Source organism: Pagrus pagrus, assembly GCF_965226575.1.
Source record: "Pagrus pagrus genome assembly, chromosome: 5".
Classification (NCBI taxonomy): Eukaryota; Metazoa; Chordata; class Actinopteri; order Spariformes; family Sparidae; genus Pagrus; species Pagrus pagrus.
In genome coordinates this window covers 15785295-15808080 of record NC_140189.1, presented here as the reverse complement: position 1 = coordinate 15808080, position 22786 = coordinate 15785295, and the positions used below count along the sequence as shown (strand labels likewise).

The following is a 22786-nucleotide window of genomic DNA, read 5'->3' as shown; positions in this document are numbered from 1 at the left end:
CACAGACACACAATATCTTAACAACCTGCTTTGATGGATTTAAATCACAACCTATCTGGTGCTCACCTGTAGTTGCAATGCAGTCGAATCCAACAAAAGCATAAAAGCAGGTGGCGGCTCCAGCTAAAGTCCCACTGAAGCCGTACGGCATAAATCCTCCAGCTCCGTAATCACTGCTCACGTTGGCCGTCGCTGACAAGTTCCTGAAACATAGAGACTGTCATTTCATTGGCCACTGCTGCCAGTACTAGTACTACGTTAGCGAGTCACACATAGAAAAGAAATAACAGCTAACAAATGAATAAATCACCTTGTAATGATGGTGACATTTACAAGGGATTCTTCTGATATCTTCCAGTTCTCTGTATCTCCTTTTACGAAGCCAGAGATGATGACGAACAAGAGCACGAGCACGTTGATTGAAGTGAAGACCTTATTGACCCAGGCTGACTCCTTCACACCAAACGACAGGAGTCCTGGAAAGGCAATGGGATCAGTACAGTATTGTGAGGTTTGTTCTAGTTTAAAAGGTGCAACATGTAAGAATTTTAGTGAAAGCATGGTCACCATCTTAGTTTAGCATGTTAGCATGCTAACACTTTCTACAAACTGTATATAAACAGGCAGCGTGAATATTTGTTTATTAACCAAATATTGGACAAATTATATTATTGACCTTATGATGGGGCTAGATAAAGTCCAGGACAAGGACCACTGAAGTTTTTACTTATATTATTGCATTTTATTCTGAGGGTACATGAATACATGAACTTCAGCAAGTTAGAGTGCTGAAAATCTGTATCTAATAATCAAATCCATGACAGAATTTGTTAAAGATATAATACGTAACATTCCCAAATTAAAATGTCTCAAACTTTTTATATATGCAATATATATATATACAGTATATGTATATATATATATGTAAATGTATATAGACACGTACAGTATATATAAATATATAATTTAGTTATCCATTATTCCCATGTTTTTGTTTCATTTGGTCGGCCTGTTGCTATAAATTCTAAAAACATTAAACTTTAACACAGTACCTGTTTGTGAGTTACGTCTGCTAGATTTTCATTGGCAGTGTTGGTTGTTTAACAATGACAACAGCTCCCATGATCCCACTCGCCTTCTCACCTTTTGTTTTCATGGTTTTGATTTTGAGACCTCTAGCAGCAGAAAATATGTACTGTGTGTTTAAAAGGATAAATGTCTAAAAACTCTACAGAAAATAATTGGTGGTGTTTCAGACCGCAGTAAAAAAAAAAAGGAATAGTTGCAAATCTTATTTTTCTTTTAGTATTCCCAAATACAGGACTTTCTGTTTTGATGGATAGGTATTGCATAAGTTCTACATCTGTGATTCTTAAAAACAACCAAACACTATTGGATTGTTTCTGGGTCACACTGACCTAATGTAATCATCGTACTGGCAGCCCATTAGATCCAACACATGATACAGTTTTCAGAGTCAACCCGGAGGTCATGAAGGTGAAACCTAACCAAAACATGCCCAGTTTAAATCCTGACCACGGGACATGAATACAGAGTTCTCTCCAGGTCACCAACAGCTACTGCAGTTATTAAACCCTCAGCTGCTACAGTGGAGCTTCTCAGTGGACTGAGGTTGTGAAGAAACTTGTAATGGGCAGTGCGCAGCTGTGATTGCTCGACTGTGGGAAAGAGAAGCAGGCTGGTGCTGGAAACTAACAGGATGATTGGGTAGATTTTTAAAATGAAGTGGACTCACACTGCCTCCTAAACCCTTATCATTACCCAATGTCCTGCCATCTCTTTATTGGATTATGCCAGCTGTGTCTCATGAAAGTTGGTAGTATGTACTTGGATTTTATGATTTTCAGCTTTTTTTTTGGCTCCCTTACCAGAAAGCAGCAGTATCAGGCAGACGGCAAAGAAGTCAGGATACTGAGCCAAACCAGGAGAGTTCATGCTGAAGTAGGTTTTACAGAATATCTCTATGTGTCCTCCTATCATCTCATCAAATGTGCCACTCCAAGCCCTGGCAACTGAGGAGGTACCTGTGAGGAAGCAATAAACAGCATGAATATCAGCATGTTCTTTACATAAAATGTGCTTCAAAGATTGTCCACAGCTCACCAATCACATAGGAGAGGATGAGGTTCCAACCAGTGATGAAGGCCCAGATCTCTCCTACAGTCACGTAGCTGTAAAGGTAAGCAGAGCCGGTCTTGGGCACGCGTGCACCAAATTCAGCATAACACAGGCCGGCCATGACCGAGGCCAGGGCAGCAATTAGGAAGGAGATGACAATGCTGGGGCCTGAGTCACCCTTGGCCACCTCGCCAGCCAAAACGTAGACGCCTGCTCCCAGAGTGCTGCCCACCCCGAGGGCGATGAGGTCGACGGTTCCCAGGCAGCGGCACAGCTTTGAGTCCTCCAGGCTGCTCAGGTCGACCACCTTCCTGCGCACCAAGGAGCGGCCGAATGACAGAACGTGCTCCAGCATGTCGACACCTGCTGACAGAAGGAAAGAGGGAAGAAAAGGGTGAAAAATACCTCTGCAGCTTTGGGTCTGGTCTACTTTACTGTGTGTTAAGCAACTGACCTTTTACTTCGAGCCAGGTCTTAAACTTAAACAAATACTTGAACTGGATTATTTGATTTAATATGCTAAATATGTACAGAAGATGTAAAGGTGTGTGTAGCACAAGGGTGTCAAGGTAGTTTCAGCAGACCTCAGGTATTCAAGAAGCTTGTCTTCAGGTGGGGAGCATATGAACTAAAAGCTGCTTTACCTTACTTGGTTTTGATCCTGGAAACACTTTGTAAACCTGTTCCAGATGACCTGAGGGTTCTGGATGGTACATGCATTTATATCCCAACTACAATCCTGTCTATTGTGGGCCTTAAACTTTGGTATAGGCTTGGGCCAATATAAGATATTATCGAATATTGGGATATTTGCCATCATATGCAATATTTTTCACAATATTGAACAGCTGTTACGGCATCTTCAGGCTTTTAGTTTGAAAAGAAAATGCGCGAGGAGTGGCAGCTTTGGGAGATTAATAAAGGTTACTTTAACACACAGACATGAAGGTCTTAGTTTCAAAGAATGCCAACTCGCCTATTTGGCAATATTTAAGGTTTAATGAGGCTAGATGTCGTCATTGCCGTAAGCAGTTGTTAATTTAACAGGGCAACACCAAAAATTTGCAGTCTCATCTCAGCATCCCTCACCCAGCGCTGTACCCTTGGCTGGACTCACCGAGTGAACAAGTGATGATAATATCGTCTGTCGCCATACTTAGGTGGAACAATATGATTTTGGATATCACCCAAGCCTACTTTGGTACATTCCATACTTAAATTATTTTGGCCCGTCCTGTCTCCTATTCACAACTACATTTTCTGTTCACCTTCCCCTGTGTGCATTCAGGTACTTTTCAACTATATCTCAATTATGAATTATTGCCCGCAGCTACATTGACTTAAGCAGTGGGCACTCTCTGCTGATCACAAGGTTGGCAATAGTCAATACCTGTTACCAGTGTTTCCAGGGTCAGGTCACACTTAATAAAACATATTCAGCGATTATAAGAAACTGTAGTCGTGTGGTGACAGTGTTGTGTGGACTTGTGGTAGGAGATGTCATAATATTTCGTAATCTGCTGAAAGGAAGAGGCCTGAGAAAAGACCCTTGAGGAACTCCATGTGATTCTTGTTCACGCAGATTGACAATCACCCATTGACACAAAGTAGCCCCTGTGTTGACCCTATGATTTGACCCTTACAGGGTCCCACCCAATTTTCTAGTCTGTTGATCAGAACTTTAAGGTCAACTGTGTGGAATGCAACATTAAAATCCACTACACCAAAAGCACTTTTTTTATGTATCTCTGTTGAGACAAATGTCATTAAAGACTTTGATAAGTGCAGTATCTGTGCTGTGGTGTGGTCGAAATCCAGACTAAAAGGGATTAAAGACATTGTTTAGCCCCAGGAAAGCATTAAGTTGCTAAAAAACAACCTTTTCAACAATCTTTCCTAAATAAGGTAAGTTTGATATTGGCACGTAGTTGTTAGTTACGGAGGAAACCAGATCAGACTTTTTCCAAAGAGGCTTAATAACTGCAGTCCTTGAAAAACACCTGACTGAGGAGAACTAACTTTCTTAAGGTGCAGACAGAGAGAAAGAAGGAATCCCAGCGTAAGAGAGGGAAAAAAATCTGCATTCAACATAAGGTTGACTTATGTAACCAGGTCAGGTCTATAAACACATAGATGATTTAACTCCACCTGAGCTGCATTTTCAGCAGCTCTTGCAGCTTGTTCTCTAAAAGAATGCTGAAAAGCCAGTCGCAAACCCAGTAAGGATGAACAAAGGTTGCGTAAAGACTGTTAAGCGGAGATTTTAACCTAACAAACTACAACATGCATTTTGAGGAATGTTGCCAAGAGTGATATAGCCTGCTGAAGTTCTTACAGTAGCGTCCCATTAAAATCTATTGTTTGGGGTTATGGTGCAGATCTAAGTACTCAAAGAGCTGCATTCATGAAGGGGACCATGAATGCAGCACTATAACACAATAAAGACATTCCAGTGTCTTTCTTTACTAATTACTTTTAAAAAGTGCTGTCTTCTTTGTTTTCATTGTCTCGTCTCTAAAAATGTCTCTTTTCATTAGTAAGACTGCTGGGGTCCCTGCCTGAAACATTTGCATGAATACAATATGATAAAAGATGAATGAAATATGTCTGCTCTCCATATAGTTTCTGGCTTGCTTTTGAAGTTGAGGCTTTTTCTTTGCTTATCTTGACTGTAAATTAACACTGACAACCGTCCAAATATGCATTGATTTCCATTTAAGTGGGGTTTTTTTAAGACCAAGAGAAATTAGTTTTGGATGTGACAGCTCATTTACATTACAATGTGGGCTGTTTCATAGTGTCTCCAAGAATACAGTGGATGGAAAGTGAAGATAGTAGCGAGTAAAATCAGATTTTGACAAGTAAAAAAAGAATGTTTTAGAAATTGCCGATAGAAACTGCAGCAATTTGTATGCAGATGTTAATATGCATAACTATTTCATACATGAAATACATGTGTACTTTACATTGTTCAGTGACAGCAACATGTAGGTCATATCCTAAACTGAACCTGTTGGATCTCTGCAAAAACTCACAGCTACAGTAAAATGTTCACTCTTAAAGCATTAGGGAAATGTATGCACAAACCCCTTAGGTAACATATTCTGTCTATTTCATTAGAGACAGGCACCTACCTGTTAGTATGACACTGTGTGGATATGACAGGTCTGAGATCAGACACAGAAAAGAAAAGGCTGTTGGAAGTGTCTGTGCTTTTCTTCCAGCTGGTTTCTGCAGGGAGCCACAGCAGATCAGCTGCACTTGTAGCACAGGTAAAAGTCAAATAACATCCAGTGATCCCATGAACTGCTGCCTTGAAACGCTCCTTCAGCACTGTGCTCAACACTAACTCGTATGCTGGCATGTACACTGTGTGCACTGTGCAGAGCAGTGCTTTTACGCCTCCCCTCTGTCCCCAGTGTTTCTTCATAGGATCTGCCCTCGCCTAGCCCCTCTGCTTAGCCTCCAGTCCTGCCGCAGCCTGGGGAGTGACGTCCCTCCAGCAGGGATGCAAGAGGGGAGGAGGGAACCGGGGAATTAGGGTGAGGGTGGGAGTGGGGAGGGTGGTGTTTCACCTCCATTCTTGAGGTTTGGTGGAGTTCAACTCTGTGGAGACAGCATTGCACAATCAACTCTCATGCTGGGATCACACAGCAGGACAGAGAAGAGAAGAGAAAAGAAAGGATCTTGGTGGCAGATTTAGTGATTTCTAATGCACACTCAGGTCAAATAGATCCCAGCTGCCCAGATGCCTACTGACTACTGATAAATGGTTAGGCAACTGACATTGACAAACATTGAGGCAGACACTTGTGTTTACCCAGCGTAGCCCACAGGAGTGCTGCTAAAAGCATGGATGCTGATTGGTCAATGAAGGGTGGACGAGTTACAGTACTGGGGGCTTAGGTCCTCCTAATGGAAGACAGGTATTGCTCAATGTTGCCTGAGCAATTGGACCCATGAACATTACAAAATCAATAGCACAGGTCACTGCGGTACACCACCATAAGCCTGGCATCTCCACAGCAACTTCAAGTTTGAGCTCTTGGAGGAAGAAAGTAAAATTTTTTCATCAAACACTACCTACGAATTACAATTAAGGTCGCGTTGTCAGTGGATGGAATTTGTGCCAAGACCAGCTCAAACCAGCTTGAGACCTCAGTGGGAAGGTGGCAGCTGCTGGCTGCAAGAAACACCGTCCAACCCACAGACCAGAGACTCCGTGGCATGACAACAGCCAGCTCTCTCTCAGTTTGTCCACCCAGCCAAGCAGCCAAGTATTATGGCCCATCGCCCACCAAACCCTGGCTGAAGGGCCTGATTATCTGACCTGCATGCTGATGAGAAAAGCCAATGCTTTACTTAGTGGTGGACAGGCAGGAGACAGTACTGTTCTAGCTGGCTGTTTGTCTTAAACACACACTCACATGCACACACGCACACACGCACACACACACACACACACACACACACACACACACACGCACACACACACACACACACACACACACACACACACACACACAGTCATTTAGCTACACAATGGACCTGAATACATTCTGATTTAATGCAAATACAGCTTAAAGACTGCAGTGACTTGATAATATGGCTCCTGTCAAATAACTGAAGAGCATTAGACTGAGAAACATTTGAAGAATTTGTTTGAGCATCTTTGAGCATTTGTGATTTAACAAAGTGTTGTAGTGCAATGAGGAACAAAATCGGGCTACATCTGAGGACTACTGTCATTATTGAGTCATCTGTCGATTATTTTTTATTAATGCAATTAATTGACTTGGTCCATAGATTGTTTGTCACAATTTCTTAGAGCCCAAAAAGTCTTTTTCTTTTGTCCAACCAACAGTCCAAAATCTAAAGACTCTCCCATTTACTATCATAAATGACAAAGAAAAACAGCAAATCCTCACATTTAAGAAGCTGGAACCTGCAAATGTTTTACATTTTTGCTTAAAATGGTTTTGGGGTTTTTGCCTTTCCATTATTGTGCTATGTAGTATTTTGTATTGAGGACCACAAGTGACACGGAAATAGAAATAAAGCATTTCACTAATTGTACAATAAAAATAGGCATTAATAAATTACTTCACAAATTAATTTATTAACCTACTAATAAATAGACCAAATTACAAAGATATTCATTATTTGATATTTTAATCGGCTAAAAAAAAGAGAAATTCTAAATAGAATTTACAAATGAAATATTAATCCATCAATAAATAGTTCAAATTAAAAAGGGATTTACAAAAACATTTAACAGGGTTAGGGTTAGTTAATTAATGCCCATTTTTATTGTACAATTAGTTTAATGCTTTATTACTATTTCCATGACACTGGTGGTCCTCCATATATTTGTGCATGTAAAAGGTCTGCAAAGAGAAAAAGCCCAAAGTCCACGCCAAAGGGAGTTACCCCTTACCACACACACACACACACACACACACACACACACTGAAAACACCGCTCCTGCATTGCCTGAAACGCCTGGTTCGAAGTCGAGCCTTTACTTCCCTAACTTATGTGCGTCACTATGTAACAGGCACCATATAAAAATATATATTTATATATCATGGAAGATATACGGCTGTACCGCAGCCATGGTTAGCTGTAGCAGCGTTATTTTGGATCACACTACCTTGCTCTGCATGACCCGCCCTACTCTGCCTCTGAATGGCTACATCCTGCCCCTTAAGCAATGTGCATGTGCAACTCTCATCACAGATTGAACAGAGGCAGGATGTCTCACTCCGTAGCTAAAACGCGAGTGTTAAGACAGTGTATAAAGGGGTGCTGCAGCAATGCACCATATGAGAAAAATAATGTGTTTTTTGAAAATTAAAGTATGTAAACCTATTCTACTGAGACCTCCAAATAAAAGTATGAACTTGAAAATTAGCATAATATGACCTCTTTAAAAATGGCTTAACAATTCACAGATTGTTGCAGCAAAATGCAGGGGATCAGTTAAACTGGTGAATCAAATAATCCGATTCTTAAACTAACATAGCTTGAAAAATTAATTAACAAACATATTATCATGTAACAGTATTTGTTGCTGGATATTTACTGTCATATGAATTACCCTATGTCTGCTTTAATATGCTTTTTGTAGCACTTGAAAATGTGAATATATTAAGAGAGTTGAGGATTACACATCAGTTGGAATAATCTCATCATGTCCTCCTGAACCACAAACATACTTGCTATTGGAACAAGCCATGAGTTTTTTCACATGCAGGCAGTCACTGTAACCATGGTAAGGATGGAAAGGAGTCACTGGCTCGCCATGTCTCACTGTTGACATGCGCTAATTCTGTGAAGCCAATTGAATGCATTTGCCCTCCAATGGCTGAGTGACCTAGCTTCGAAAATGTGGGTATGGTCAACAGATAGAGTGGTGTTTGCCTTGTGGACAGCGGGACTGCTCGCTCCAGTTAACACTGGTGTCACCAGGAAACGTTTGAGTGAACAATTACTGATAAGGCAGACAACAGCTCTGAGTAAAATCAAGACAGCTAGAGACCACCAGATCAAAAACAGCAGTCTTTGGGCCAGGAGGGTAAAAAAACTAGTTTATGTGGATCTACTAAAGTCAAATAAAAGACAGGGCAATTGATCAGTTGGGGTAATGGACAACAAGGACGTCCAATCTCCTTTGTGAAGTCTTAAGAAAAAAAAGGCTAAATACATATCAAAGTTTCATTCAAATAAAGACTAAATGCCCCGATCCCATGTTAAGACCAGATTCAGGCCAGTCGCAAGAATAAAATGTTACTACTTCTAATACGTTTCATATCAAGTTCTGATTAAATGTATATGAGCTGGCTTTCAAGTCATAAGGAGGAGGAGGGGATGATGGGAAAAGTGACAACTAGGCGAGATGGCCGCCGACCGAGACACCACTGTTGGAGACGGTGCTTCAATATTTGTACAGTCAAACCACTGGATATTTTTAGCGAGATGTCGGTACAACTTCCAGCCATGTTTTTGTGCCTAAACTTGACCAGACCATAAGCACCGAGTTGCCACATCAGGAAAATTAAACCTGAACCTAAAGAAACATAACTTTGCAACATAAAGAAATGTAAAGTTTCAACATAACTGTAGTTTGCACAAGCTTTGCCAACATTTATGGTGATTCTGGCGATTGAGTTGGCTGGATAAGATATATACATCTTCCACGCAGTTCACTGGAAAAAGTAGGTTAACTATGTGCTTAGGAGGCCAGTATTAACCATGGTTTAGATGTTAAATTTGATGTAATGGCCCAAAGCCCCTTCATATTACATTTTAAGAACAGTCTGGGGACTGAGGCCTGAAGACATTACCTTTCTTAGTTTGACTTAATACTCTTTTTATTAAGTAGGAGGATGAAGTATTATCTATGGAAGCATTCATCCTGCTGAAGACTCCCTCTGCCTGCTCTGCTCAAAGTGATTTCCTGTCTCTAACTAGGTCAATGTACAAACCTTGTAGAGTAGCACTCACAGGTTTGTGTTGTAGGTGACACTGGCCACAGGTTTGGACGCGGGTCAGGTACAATGTGACACTAGTATACGGTATATTCAATCTCTTCTTTCAACACATTTGGCAACAGTAACAGATTCCTTTAAATAAGATCTGTGATGTCCAAGAATCTTTTGGCTTGCAAGTTAATTGTGACCTCAAACTGACTTTACTCCAAGTCCCTCGGGATACACTGACGTCCAAAAATGAATTCCACACTAAGGATAAATGTGGTTTCACATAAAATTGGCTGACATGCATTGGGGATTTAACAAGTTTACAACCACAAATAATACTTGGTTTTAAAATCTTCCCTCTGCAGTGTCATGAACCTCTCATCTTTTTTTGACTCTTTATATGAGGCAGTTACTTCTTGACATCACTTACATGTCCCTGCGATATAACAGACATCACACATGAACAAATTGAATTAGTATATGCACATGATATGATTGCTCATCTAAACAGTGGCGAGTTATCTGATCCGTGTGATGTTACCAGAACTGAATTGGACAATCAAGGTTTTTTTGGTTCCTCATGCATGAACGCAGGGCAGCCGGAGAGGGCGTGCAGCAGGGCTGCCAGGCGTCAGTAAGTCAATCACTTCTGCTTAGTTTAACTAACCACTTTTATTGTTTTTTTCTGTCTACTGCCTTGCAACAGATGGCTGCTCTGCTCACTGATGTGCAAAATACTGAAACACTGCTGAATATAAAAATACATTTGGTTATAACCTCCTGAAACTATGTCAGAAGAACTAGGTAAACGGGAACAGTTCAGTGTGGTTGTCCAGATAAATGTTATAAATGCTGTTTAAATCTTACGGGATCTATCTGTGTTTGCACTTCACAAAATAGCTTCACGCTCTGTTTAACAGTGCAACAATCCCTTAAGCAAACTCTGCATATTTTATGCTCAGTGACATAAGTGAAACACTATAAATTCTGCCTTTAAACTGTCTGCTTGCACACTTTGTGACACATCCCTTGATATCTGGGCTGGCTCCACAAATTGTTGAAGTTGGTATGCTACATGCTATCTCAAAATTAATCCTTTCAATTTTTTTATTTTTGTTTGATTCTGAGCAGTAAAATGTAATTGTAACTAATATTCTTCCTCAAACAAATTTTTGACTGCAGTGAAAAGACCAGGCCAGAGCTGATAAACAGCTTTAAAGGGTTACTCCACCAATTTTGCACATTAAAGTATGTTTAAGGGTCTTGGGGTGTACAGTACTACTGCATATGTCAGGAGTAGTATAAAGTCTTTAGTGGCTCCAGAGGAAGCTGCATGCAATCTGATGAATTGCCTCCAGTGATGTCACTCAGTGGCTAAGATATGTTGTAGGTAATGTAGTCGGCATGTTTTGAAAAACAACCCACTGTTTTACCATTTCACTCCTATGACACTGTTGGACAGTTAAACAAAACAAATGATCCCAATTGATACAGCAGAACCAGAGATATCACCTTTTTTATTCCACACATTCTTCATCCTTTTCAAAAACTGCCGCCTACATTACACACAATCAAACTTAGCCACTGAGTGACATCACTGGAGGCAGCTTCTTCTGGAGCCACAAAAGGCTTTACACTACTTTTTTCACATATAGGACTCCCCAAGTTACCTTTGGTAGAGTTTCCCTTTAACTTTGTCTTGGTCAGTTGAGCTTTTTTGTGTTTTCACTGATTAGATCTCTTCTCCCGTGTCTTTAAAACTCCTGTTAACCTTTTGATATGCATTTTAATGTAGAAATTTCACCTTAATCGTTTTAATCAGAACATTTTTATTATGTGACCTCACTCAATTCCCAGTAAAGGTTCACCCAGCACGACCCTCAGCAGGAGTAATCAGCCAGAATAAATGAAAACATCTGTGTCCCTGTGCAGGGTCTTTAAAACAGGCTGTGTCTAGTTTGTGTATCTAGTTTTTTTGTTGTTTGTTGTTTGCTTGCCGTACATAACTGTCTCTTGGATGACAGTCATCGTCAGAAAAGCCCAATTCCCCGACATTGACACAAACGACATCACAGCAGTATGGCGGCGTGCAAAATGAACAATTACTTTTCACCTCTTCATCAGTTTTTACTTCATATGGTTTTTTGTTTGTGAAATGTGCAGTAAAAACAAGTTGTAGTCATTTTCACTTTCGTTCAGATGATCTGTGCTCAGCAGAAGTCTTAGAGAGTGTTGGGAGCCTCCTGAGGAGCACTCCATTAACCATCATATCTAGTGAGTTATTTCAGTGAAGATTTTAGATGACTTGAGGTAAATAAATGTCTTGAATTTCTTTACTTTTGACTTTTCTTTACTTTTTACTCACAAGGGTTCAGTGAGCAGCAGCATGAGATGCCCTGTAACATTTCATACAGGCCACGTCTGTACCGCGGCGGGCTTTAGGACCCGGCGGAGCATCTCCTGTGAAGACGCCAAGAGCAATGTTATGGTCGGGTTTACCTGCTCGCGACTAACGATAACCATTTAAGCTAACCTACAGCACATTGTGATTTATCGATCACATGTCGGGCTGCTGGTAGCTGTATCGTGTCAGGTTCAGTACCCACAGGAAGCTGCGGCTCGTCTCTCAGCTGCTGATGGAGCACATCCGACTACCAAAGGTAACCGCGGCTCTGATTGATTGATTCAGCCACAGTTTCCGCACTGAGCCTCCTGTCTCACCTCAGCACGAGCCGCCATGAACTGTACTTTAAATACGAACCATTAAACAAACATACTGGGTTAATAAAAGGGCGTGTGCCGTGTCGGCCACGTAGGCAGCCGGGGCTGCTATCAGACAGTGTGTGTTTGTGTGTCAGTGCAGCTAACACCTGAGCACAGCTGCTGCGTGAGGAGCTGGACACGAGCTGAGGATGAGGCTGTTTAATGTTCTTCCTCTTCCAGGTGGAGAGCGTCAGGCTGCTCGACAGAGTGTCCCCCAGAAGAAGCAGGGTGGGCACCCTCTACCTGACGGCCACACACACCATCTTCGTGGAGAACGAGGCTGGAGTGCGCAATGAAACATGGGTAATCATCAGAGACATCAGTCAGGCCCAAGATCAAAGTACAGGAAATGTTTAGGAAAGAGTCTTCTTTAAAGGATAAGTTCAACCAAACATGAATATTCACTCATTACCTGCTCACCCTCATGTTGATGGAAAGCCAGATTAAGTTTAACATTTCCAGAAATGCTTCACAAGAAAAACAGAGTTGCAGCATTCTCCTAAACAACTGAAGTAGATGGGGACTTGTTTAAAAAGGTGAGAAAACAACTGTTAAAACTCACAAAATTGCTCCATACAGCTCGTCCACTGTCCAATCCAAGTCTCTGGAAGCCCCGAGATCCTACATTTATTTGAATAGACACCATTTACACCATTAATACAGCTGAGTTTTCACTGTGGCTGCCAAGCTAATAAGCATTAGCGCACACCCTGTCTGAACTGGGTGCACAAGCTATACTGAGGGTATAAATGATGTCTTTTCAAGGATTATGCTCGATGAGTTTATTGTTCTGTTGTCCCCATCTACTTCAGCTGTTAAGAAGAATGCTGCAACACTGTTTTGCTGTAAGGCAAGAAATGTTTTGCAGACTACAAAACGGGGGTGAATAGATAATGCAGAATTTTCATTTTTGGGTCAATTTAACCTTTAAATACAGTGCAAGGTACACTGTGGTACAGATGTAGTAGACAATACATTCATTAGTCACTGTGTGCATCCAGGCGTCATGCTGTACAAAATATTTGCAATATAAGTTATAAAATAAAATGTCTGCATTTGACTTTAATCTTTCATACCAGGTGCTTCACAGTTTGGTGTGCAGTATGGAGAAACAAGCCGCCTCAGCCTCAGGATGTCCTCTCATCATTCACTGCAAGAACTTCCAGGTTCTTCATTTCGTCATACCTCGAGAGCGAGAGTGTCATGATGTTCACCTGTCCCTGCAGCGTCTGTCCCAGCCAGGTAACCTGTGTTGTCATGGCAACAGAGGATCAGTGTGGTGTATGATATATGAGATTTGCGAGATTGGAGGTTTTGTGGATCACCCTTTTATCCATCGCCACTACTGTGCCCTGCAGAGACTTACGAGGAGCTGTACTGCTTCTCCTATAAACCTAACGTTGATGATGAGGAGAGACGACAGGAATGGGACTTCTTGGACCTCAAGGCTGATTACAGCAGAATGGGACTCCCAAACTCCCTGTGGAAACTCTCCACCGTCAACCAACACTACAAGGTCAGTGAGCCGACATCAATGACCAGTTGTACTGTTTTAACCTAATATGGACATGGCAGTAGCTTACTGTTGTAATGTTATTTTCCAAAGGTGAGTGACACCTACCCCGCTGACCTGTTTGTACCCGAGTCCGCCACACCTCCGGTCATAGTGGGGAGCTCCAAGTTCAGAAGCCGAGGCAGATTTCCCACTCTGTCGTACTACTCCAAAGAAAATCATGTAAGTTGACATAAGCATATATTTTCTCTTTGTTTTCCAAGTGTTCATATGATAACTCTGAAAGAACCGATCACTGAGACTCTGACGAGAAGAGAAATGAAGCTGAAATCAGAATTAAGTGAGTCGGTGTCAGAGATTCACTGAGACTCGATCAAAAATGATACTAAATGGAAAGAGAACCTCAGATAAGACTCAGATTATTAGCCCTGCAAGCTAAACAGGCACATGAAGGTCCCATGAGGAGATGTCCATTCTGTGCTGAAATCAAAGCATGAATCATTCCCATTTTCTAAATCTGAATGAGAAATAACATTCGTGATCCGTTCTATTAATCCTCGACTGGACAGTTGGGAGTGCTTTATGCGTGCAAGGTCAACTTCCCAGGGTTGAGGGTCCAGTGTGTGGAGCTCTGATCGTACAAAGGGGCTCCACTCGGGTTCATGAGTCAGAAGGGAGAGTCACACAAAGGTCTCAGGCCTGATCCCTCGTGGCTACTAAATGCACAAATAAGATATTGTGTGGTTGATTAATTGAAAATGAACATGCAAGGAAAGAAAAAGTACTGTGAATTTGTATTCACCCTGATTCTCACATATCACATTTTGCTTTGTTCTTAACATCATCCAAAGTGATAATTCACCTGAAATCGACTGTAAAGACAAGTAAACATTCCTGTATGAAGCCTGAGTGCCTCTTGCCTCCTCCCAGGCTGCCATCTGCCGCAGCAGCCAGCCCCTGTCAGGTTTCAGCGCCCGCTGCCTGGAGGATGAACAGATGCTGGAGGCCATCTTGAGGTCCAATCCCCGCAGCGACTTCATGTATGTGGTGGACACCAGGCCTAAGGTGAGCCCTGAGGACATACAACTCTTACAGTACTATGTTGTATGTTCAGGTGGGCTTTATTTTCCATGGTGGGTTTTGGCAGCTGGATGTGCTCACAACAAAGGCCTTGAAAACATCCTGACCATGTGCTTGTTGAACAATCATCAATATCATGTGACAGCCGTTTATATTTTTTTTGCTCTTTAAGAAGTATGTTCTGATGATTAAGCGCATTTCTTTGTAGCTGAATGCAATCGCAAACCGAGCTGCCGGAAAAGGCTATGAGAATGAAGACAACTACTCCAACATTAAATTCCAGTTCATCGGCATCGAAAACATCCACGTTATGAGAAACAGCCAACAGAAAATGCTTGAAGGTAATTATCACGTCTGCCTCAAATGATTTCTCACGCTGATTTTTATGTTTAATTGCCGCAGAAACAGCAGTGCATTCATCACTGTGTCAGAAATGTTTCACCACACCAGTGTTTGTGGAACGAAATATATATTTTCTGGCATCCTCTGTTTAAAGCCTGCCGCTTCTTCACATTACTAAAGCAGAGCGGGACCCTACGCTCCCCCTGTTGCTTTCATATTCGCTCATGCAGACTGGACTGTGCTGCAATCAGGCCTCAAATGAGCCCACAGGAGAATTTCTGGGTATTGTGCAGGGGTGCTCCTAGGAAGACTTTGAATCCATCTGGATTTTATTTCTGAGCTATTTTGGTTTCCCGGAGTGGACAATCCGGGACCTTATCCCCCAAAGAGAGACCGAGGGCGTGAGAATGATGTGATTTCAAGTCTGAAAAGTTATAGCTGTTCTTAGTTGTGATAACTCTTTGCCCCCTGGCAGCACAAGGGAAGTCTTTAAATGCTGGAGACAGCGCCTGACTCTTTCTACCCAATTGCACACTTGAATAAGACTTTGCAGACCCCCTGCCTGGTGGCATTAGCTCAAACATTTCTTCTGAGCCGAAGTCTGCTCTACAAAGTGTAACAAAAGGTGAATGAACCCGCTCACCTGCTTGCCCTCCTGTCGGTGGCCTCAAAGCGCTCTTACAGGTCAGCAAAAAACACTTCATCGCCTTAATGAGTGAGGAGTGAGGAGTGAGCGGATCTTTTCATACACTTATCTGAATTATGAACATAAGTGTGATAAATAGTCCCAAGCAAATGAAATGTCAGCTGAGGATAAATGGGTTCATGTCACCCTGCCCCTCCAGTGAACTCGCAAATATTTATGTTGAGCCCTGAAGATGGAAAAATAAATTTTTGATACAGTTTTAGAAGATAAACAAACGTAATGCAGGAAGCCTTATGGTACAGACATGGATCTGTATTTCATTGTCTGCCTTGCTTGTGTTAATGTGTTTGCACATTACTTTGTCTTACATTCATAACAGTCTACAGCCATGCTAGCTGCTCTTTCAAGCTATACTTACACCTTGTTAGCTAAATGCTAACTTCAGCATGTTCACAATGTTTAGCAGGCATAATGTTTACCATGTTCACCACCTTAGTTTAGTGTGTTAGCATGCTAACGTTAGCTAATTAGCACTAAACACACAGTACAGCTGAGGCTGATGGGAATGTCATTACTTTTGCAGATATTTGGTCGAAGTGTTGGATACATTTAAAATCTTGTCCAGATGAGGCTAGATGAAAATCACCAAAGTGATTAAAATTCACCATTAGGGAAATGTGAATGTCTGCGCCAAGTATCATAGTAATCCATTAAAGCAACATTATGTAGAAATTGGCATTTTGTGCAATTTGGCGCCCCCCACAGTTTCTGAGTGCAACACTACTGTTGTAAATTCAAATCCCAGCTCTGTAACAATTTGTCAGATGTAATGTAGGTGCTAACTACAAACAAAACTCATTACGTTATGACAACGTTATGTGTTGAAAACTTGTATGATGAAGTAAACTTGAATGTAACACTGTGATCCTACCCTCTCACTGAAGTGACATAGAGCAGAAACAAGTTATAGGGGGGCAGAGTGGCTGAGACAGAGACACCATTCACCCTGTTACAAGACACTGAACCATCAACATGATTTTGAAGCTGTTATTTTATGGACAGAAAGTTGCATAATGTTGCTTTAAGTAGGTGCAAAGTAATTTCACCACAAATGAACCTCATGGTTGTGCTCAAGGTAGTCTGGTATCAGGTTTTGTGCTAATCCATGAAGAAGGTGTTGAGATATTTCACATGTCAAACCTTTGACCTGATGGTGGTGCTAGAGAAAAAGTCAGGGGATCACCAAAAGTCAGAGGATGCATCCTTTGGGGACCATGATGCATGTTCAAAATTTGATGCCAGTTGTGTTGCTCTTTCAATCTGGACCAAAGTGTTGGACAAGCTGACAGTGCAGCTCCTCGAGCCTCGCTGCCAGTGTGACTGAAACCATTCATTTTGTTCCCAATGAACCCTTACATGAGAAGCAGAAGGAAATCTGCTTGGAAACACAAAATACACGAATGTGACCCATATTTTCCCATGTCATGCCCAGATTCCATGTAAATTCATGGTCATGGCTGTTTGTAGTGATGCGCGGGTGAATGTGAGGTTTAATAAAGCGCAGTGATCAGGTATGCTCCATGCTTCCTGTCAGTGAGACAGCTGTGTTGTGGTTGCAGTGTGCGAGCTGCGCTCCCCCTCCATGTCCGACTTCCTGGAAGGTCTGGAGAGCTCAGGCTGGCTGAAGCACATCAAAGCTGTTTTGGATGCAGGCATCTTCATCGCCAAGGTCAGTCTGGAGGTTAATCCCTGCTGTCTGCCTCACCACTGCACTCAATATTAGCTTAGGTGTATGTGGGTGTTTTTCTGTGTGTGTGTGTGTGTGTGTGTGTGTGTGTGTGTGTGTGTTGTCCTGATGTCTGTCTGTACACTGACCGCAGTTATGTGGTACACCTAGCCAAAAGTAATTAAGTGTGATACATCTGTCCTTCAAATTAGTTCGTAGGCTACCTCCAGGGATTTAATAAGGTAGACATAATAATAGAAACACCTGTCAGTATATACGATACAATTAGTCAGCCCCACAAACCAATAACTCTCCTCTGGCTGGTTGTGCATGATGTGTATTTAATAGCGCCTACATTGGTCGTCCTAGTATTTTCTGAAGACAACTGAACGTAGACTAAACGTAACATGAATAAAACTTTCAAACATTACCTCATCTGCGCCTGATGGATTTTCAGATAGATTTTCATCTGCAATGGTGGTTGTTGAATGGTGTGTTCACCACAGTCACAGTCAGTCAGGTTGATAAATGGGAGTAAAGATAGATCCAGTTTTTAATTTCAGAAGTAATGTTTGAGCTCTCCTCCCGTCAGTAAACAGTTCTGGATCAGAGCAGAATCCAGTGTGACACTGGATGTTTATTCCTCCAGAAGGTCTGGCTCTGCACCCAACTCTCTCCTCCAAGTCTGTCCATCTCTGAGTAGCTGAGCAGCGACTTTGCCACCTCGCTTCTGCCCAGCCCTCCCACACAACCCTCTGCAAACGTCTTCGTTTGTATTGTGCATTTAACTGATGAAATACTTCGACCAACATGAGGCAGAAATCATACAGAAACATAATAAAATAGAATCACAAATGTGTGACATCTGTCCATCTCCTTGAACATCAGCAGCATAAACTCAAGGTTTCAGGAGACTGAGGTTCTGATGCACTCTCGTCTAAGTAGTTTTTTTATTGTTCAGTCATGCATGTTTTGAGTCTGTGTGCACTGCACGTCCTTCAGCACGTCTAACGTGAAGTGCTGTATCTGAGCATTTAGAAGAGCCCTTTAGAGTTTCCTTGTAAACAAACAAATTTCTGTTTACAGAGAAGCCCATTGTGTGTATCCCTGCGGTCTAAATAACATGGCAAATGCATTTCCTTCCTCGAAAACATTTCCAAAGCGGATTTTTTAAGTGTATTTTTATATCATTAAATCCTTGTTTTCTTGCTTGTAGTCTTCCTCTTCTGTCCATTTTTAAACAGTAATAATAATAATAGAATAATTAATGGGTAACTGGCATCTAATCCACATCTACCAGGTGGTGGAACTTTCCAGTTCTGGCACAGAAGATGCTGATATTTGTACTTTGACTACTGTAGATGTTTCTAAATGTATTGTTTTACCTTGATTGTGCTGTGGCACTACACATACTGTGTGTCTGTGTGTGTGTGTGTGTGTGTGTAGGCTGTTGCTGAGGAGGGTGTCAGTGTCCTGGTTCACTGTTCAGATGGCTGGGACCGCACTGCCCAGGTGTGCTCAGTGGCCTGTGTGCTGCTGGATCCTTACTACAGGACCTTCCGAGGACTAATGGTACGAACTGAACCTGTGCATGTCACAAACCCCACTGGTGCACTCTGCATCACATTCATATATCCAGTTTGATTCTGAAAGATAGTAGTCCATACTGGACTCATGAGGCTTGTCTCTGTGATCAGAAGGATTTGTGCGGTTTTACTCGGACTCCACCGGGAGCCACCGTGGAAAATAAAATAGAGTAGCCTGATTTTTGGAACTGCCCCTAAAGTCAGAGGAGAGTGACCCCACACAGAGGGTGAAGAGGTTCAGTCATTCTGCAGGGTTTAACTGTGCACTATGTCTGAACCTTTAATCTGCTCACACTGAAATTCGACATGTTCAGAATCTCTGGGCCCCAATGTGTTTCAACATATGTTTTTTTTTTCTGCTCTCAGGTTCTCATTGAGAAAGACTGGGTTTCTTTTGGACACAAGTTCTCTCACAGGTTTGGCCATAAAGCATCACTGTTGTAGGATCCATGATTTATTTGTTGTGTTTGGATCTAAAAGTCCTCACCTCCTCTTCAGATGCAACCACCAGGTCGGAGACCCTAAAGAGGTATCTCCCGTCATCGATCAGTTCCTGGAGTGTGTGTGGCAGCTCATGGAGCAGTACCCCTGTGCCTTTGAGTTCAACGAGAGGTTCCTCATCACCATTCACAGCCACATCTACTCCTGTCAGTATGGCAACTTCATTGGCAACAACCAGCGGGAGAGGATAGAGCTGGGGTAAGATTTACACCTGCAGATTCTTTTCCTTTTCACAGCACAGAGACACTGCTCTGAGAGAAGATTTACTACAGCCAGCAGTATATCACCAGGCTCATGCAAATGTAGACAACTCTTTGCTCGAAAGAAACCCCCAAAAATACAACTAAGTTTCTGTCTTTCCTCAGAAGCCCATTAATAAAGTTTTCTCTCGCTGTCTTTTTTTCCTGACTGCCACTTGACACCCATACAGTCTGCGCGAGAGGACTCACTCTTTGTGGAGTTATCTGTGGAGCAACCAGGCAGACTACATGAACCCTCTGTACCGACCAGACCACAGCCAAACACAGGGCCTCCTCAGGCCCTCTACCGCCCCCTACTGCTTTAAGTAGGCTCTCACAAACTCTAACAACATAAAACTTGTTTTAAATCTAGGCACACGAGTGTTTTTCCTATTACATGTATGTAAAGTTCTTAACAATTCTGTTTATATAAATGTTAAATGAAACAAAGGAAGGAGTATGAGTTAGTGATATGTTCCTTGCATATTTTAAAATGTCTTGCTCTCTATAGGTTTTGGAGAGGGCTGTATAACCGTTTTGACCGCGGGATGCATCCTCGTCAGTCTGTAGAGGATTATCTGAGCGCCATCCAGGAGGAGACACAGCAGCTGGAGGAGCAGCTGGCTTCACACAAACAGGTAGGACAGAGTTTATCCTGCTTGTCGTTTGTCATGAGAAGAAAACTTTTATGGCAGTTATTTTCCTAATTATAGAAGATGAATGTAGTCTTCATGTTTTCGTTATCAATAGAAAATTGCAGAGCTGGAGCAGGAGCAGGGATGGAGGAGCGAGACCCAGACAACAACCACTTTTGATAAGAGCCCCACAGCGTGGGCTCTCGGTACTGACCTCGGTCTGGCCAACACCCCTCAGGACTACACCGGAGGCTTCATCACCAGCAGCCCCTGTCAGCCCAAAGTGCCAGACAGCAGCCTGATCCTCCAGGACTTGAACCAGACACCTGAGACCAACCTCTCCAACGGCAGCGACCAGGAGTCGGGGATTGCAGATGTGAGCTGCCGCTCACCCCTCAGCGAGGACAGCACCAGGGATCCAGACTCCGATGAGGCTGCCTACTCAGCTGCCTGAGAGAATGTAGCATTTGGTGGGAGGTCCACGGAGCCGCTGAACAACCTTCACATTCACCAAGTAACCCGGCTGTAGGCTCACTCCAGTGAAAAGTCTTATTTGGGTTACTCGAGTGACTTGCACTTTTGTTTGCATGTGGTGTGGTGGACTCTCCCTGTTGCCACATACATACTAGTTAGTAGTAGTTTACTGTAGCTGACCATATTTGTGTTTATGTTGGTGAAAGAAATTATGATTCTTAAAGTAACAGCAAAGCTTAATATATTGCTCATCTGTTGTTGACAGTAGAGTTAACCAATGAGAGTATACACAGAGTGGAAACCAGTGAAAGGCTTCCAGGGTGACAGAAATGCTTTAATGGTGAAGAGACAGTGTAACCAAGAGTCTACTGAGGCCTAATATCAGCGTAAAGATTAAGGACAGCTTGCTTTTTACTATAGTCTTCCTCCATATACTTTGTTCATTCATCAGGCATTTGTGAACACCTTTTGAGTTTTCAAAGCAACATGAAGCAATTAAGAGAGCTCCAAGGAAACAAAACCATCATTTTAGGTGCACTGATAATAGTATAATTGAATAAAGAGCGAAATTACACCAGAATTAAACCGATCAAACAACATACTGCAGAGACAAAAATAGAAACAAAAGACTCGAGTGAAAGCTCATCAACAAGGATTTGACAAACATGTACAGGTGTCGACTGTCGATGCTTCTAATTGGAGAATGATTCATCTTTTTAGCCCTGTTTGCATCTCTAGAAGTCTTTTTCCACAAAGTGTCTTTGTAATATTCTGTTGACACCTGATTTAAATGCTGTCGCACCTTATGGCCGCCGCTACTTGCAGGCTGTCTAGATTCAAGATTTAAGTCTGATCTGTAGGAGCGGCAATAATCTCGTTCCACCCATGTAGCAATGTCTTGAAGTGTTATGAATGAGCGTCACACACTCAGCACACCACAGTGACCTCAGCTGGGTTTTAGAGTTGTTACAACACAAATAACCAGTGGTAAGTTGTGGTTGATTGGCACCTTGTGGCCACATCTGAGTATTTCAACTAGATACATGTTGTGTAAATATCACAATATCATGTGATATTTACACTTCAAGTATGAAAAATAAATCTTAACAAGTAGTCTTATTACATTTCTGTACACAATGTTTGTTGTGAACAAACCAAAACTTTTACCAAAGGGAATCATCTGTCTGCTGGTGTTTAATGGTGCACAGAGTAAATTATGACTACTGAATCAGCAGACTGGAGCATGTGAACAAAAAGGTACAGCTGCTTTGGGCAGCAGATTGAACGACTGACTTTGTGAGTATTTGTGCCATCTCGACTGAAAAATAAGCATTAAAACTGCTGACTTTAATAGTTTAGGACACAGTAGGTGCACTCCAGCACTGCAAATGAACAATGTAGAGATTATCGAGCAAAGCATGTTAAGATATTTTTGTACTTTGACCTATTTTTTTTGACTACTGTAATCTCGCTTTAATGCATGTTGTTTTTATTTGTATGTGCAGGTCGAAAATGTCCAGTCTGACCTTGTATGACAGAAAGAGCTTTATATCGCTGGGTTTATTTGTTCAGGTGGAGTAAGAGCCAAATTTCTCAAACTGATTTGACTTGTGTAACGTGTGTCTGTTTTCTTTTGCAATAAATATTATTGTCAATCATAA

At 42.0% G+C, this 22786-nt stretch overlaps 2 protein-coding genes across 3 annotated transcripts in view; one reads left to right on the top strand and one right to left on the bottom strand.

The window, feature by feature from the left end:
• Positions 1 to 12557, bottom strand: part of slc7a2 (solute carrier family 7 member 2) — a 20463-nt gene extending 7906 nt beyond the window's left edge. The window contains exons 1-6 of one of the 2 annotated variants that reach the window (XM_084353728.1): positions 12491 to 12557; positions 5274 to 5745; positions 2125 to 2505; positions 1890 to 2045; positions 311 to 476; positions 67 to 203 (exon numbers count right to left, since the gene is read on the bottom strand). In XM_084353728.1, coding sequence (XP_084209854.1) covers positions 67 to 203; positions 311 to 476; positions 1890 to 2045; positions 2125 to 2494 — 829 coding nt within the window. In that variant the 5' untranslated portion in view covers positions 2495 to 2505; positions 5274 to 5745; positions 12491 to 12557. The remainder of the gene's footprint in view (positions 1 to 66; positions 204 to 310; positions 477 to 1889; positions 2046 to 2124; positions 2506 to 5273; positions 5746 to 12490) is intronic. The other variant, XM_084353729.1, reaches the window with a different exon arrangement.
• mtmr7a (myotubularin related protein 7a) lies at positions 12066 to 22786 on the top strand. The gene is made up of 14 exons (XM_084353731.1): positions 12066 to 12280; positions 12564 to 12686; positions 13463 to 13625; positions 13742 to 13899; positions 13990 to 14118; positions 14827 to 14961; positions 15185 to 15317; positions 17584 to 17693; positions 19137 to 19262; positions 19643 to 19692; positions 19775 to 19975; positions 20208 to 20342; positions 20528 to 20654; positions 20767 to 22786. The coding sequence occupies exons 1-14, from the start codon at positions 12257 to 12259 to the stop codon at positions 21103 to 21105; spliced, it is 1953 nt and encodes a 650-aa protein (XP_084209857.1). The 5' UTR covers positions 12066 to 12256; the 3' UTR covers positions 21106 to 22786.

Bases quoted from the DNA above. Each gene is read 5' to 3' on its own strand.
- mtmr7a (XM_084353731.1), top strand. From the start codon at position 12,257: ATGGAGCACATCCGACTACCAAAG. The intron at 12,281-12,563 runs GTAACCGCGGCT...TTCCTCTTCCAG, and splicing joins AGCACATCCGACTACCAAAG to GTGGAGAGCGTCAGGCTGCT. The intron at 13,900-13,989 runs GTCAGTGAGCCG...TATTTTCCAAAG, and splicing joins CCGTCAACCAACACTACAAG to GTGAGTGACACCTACCCCGC.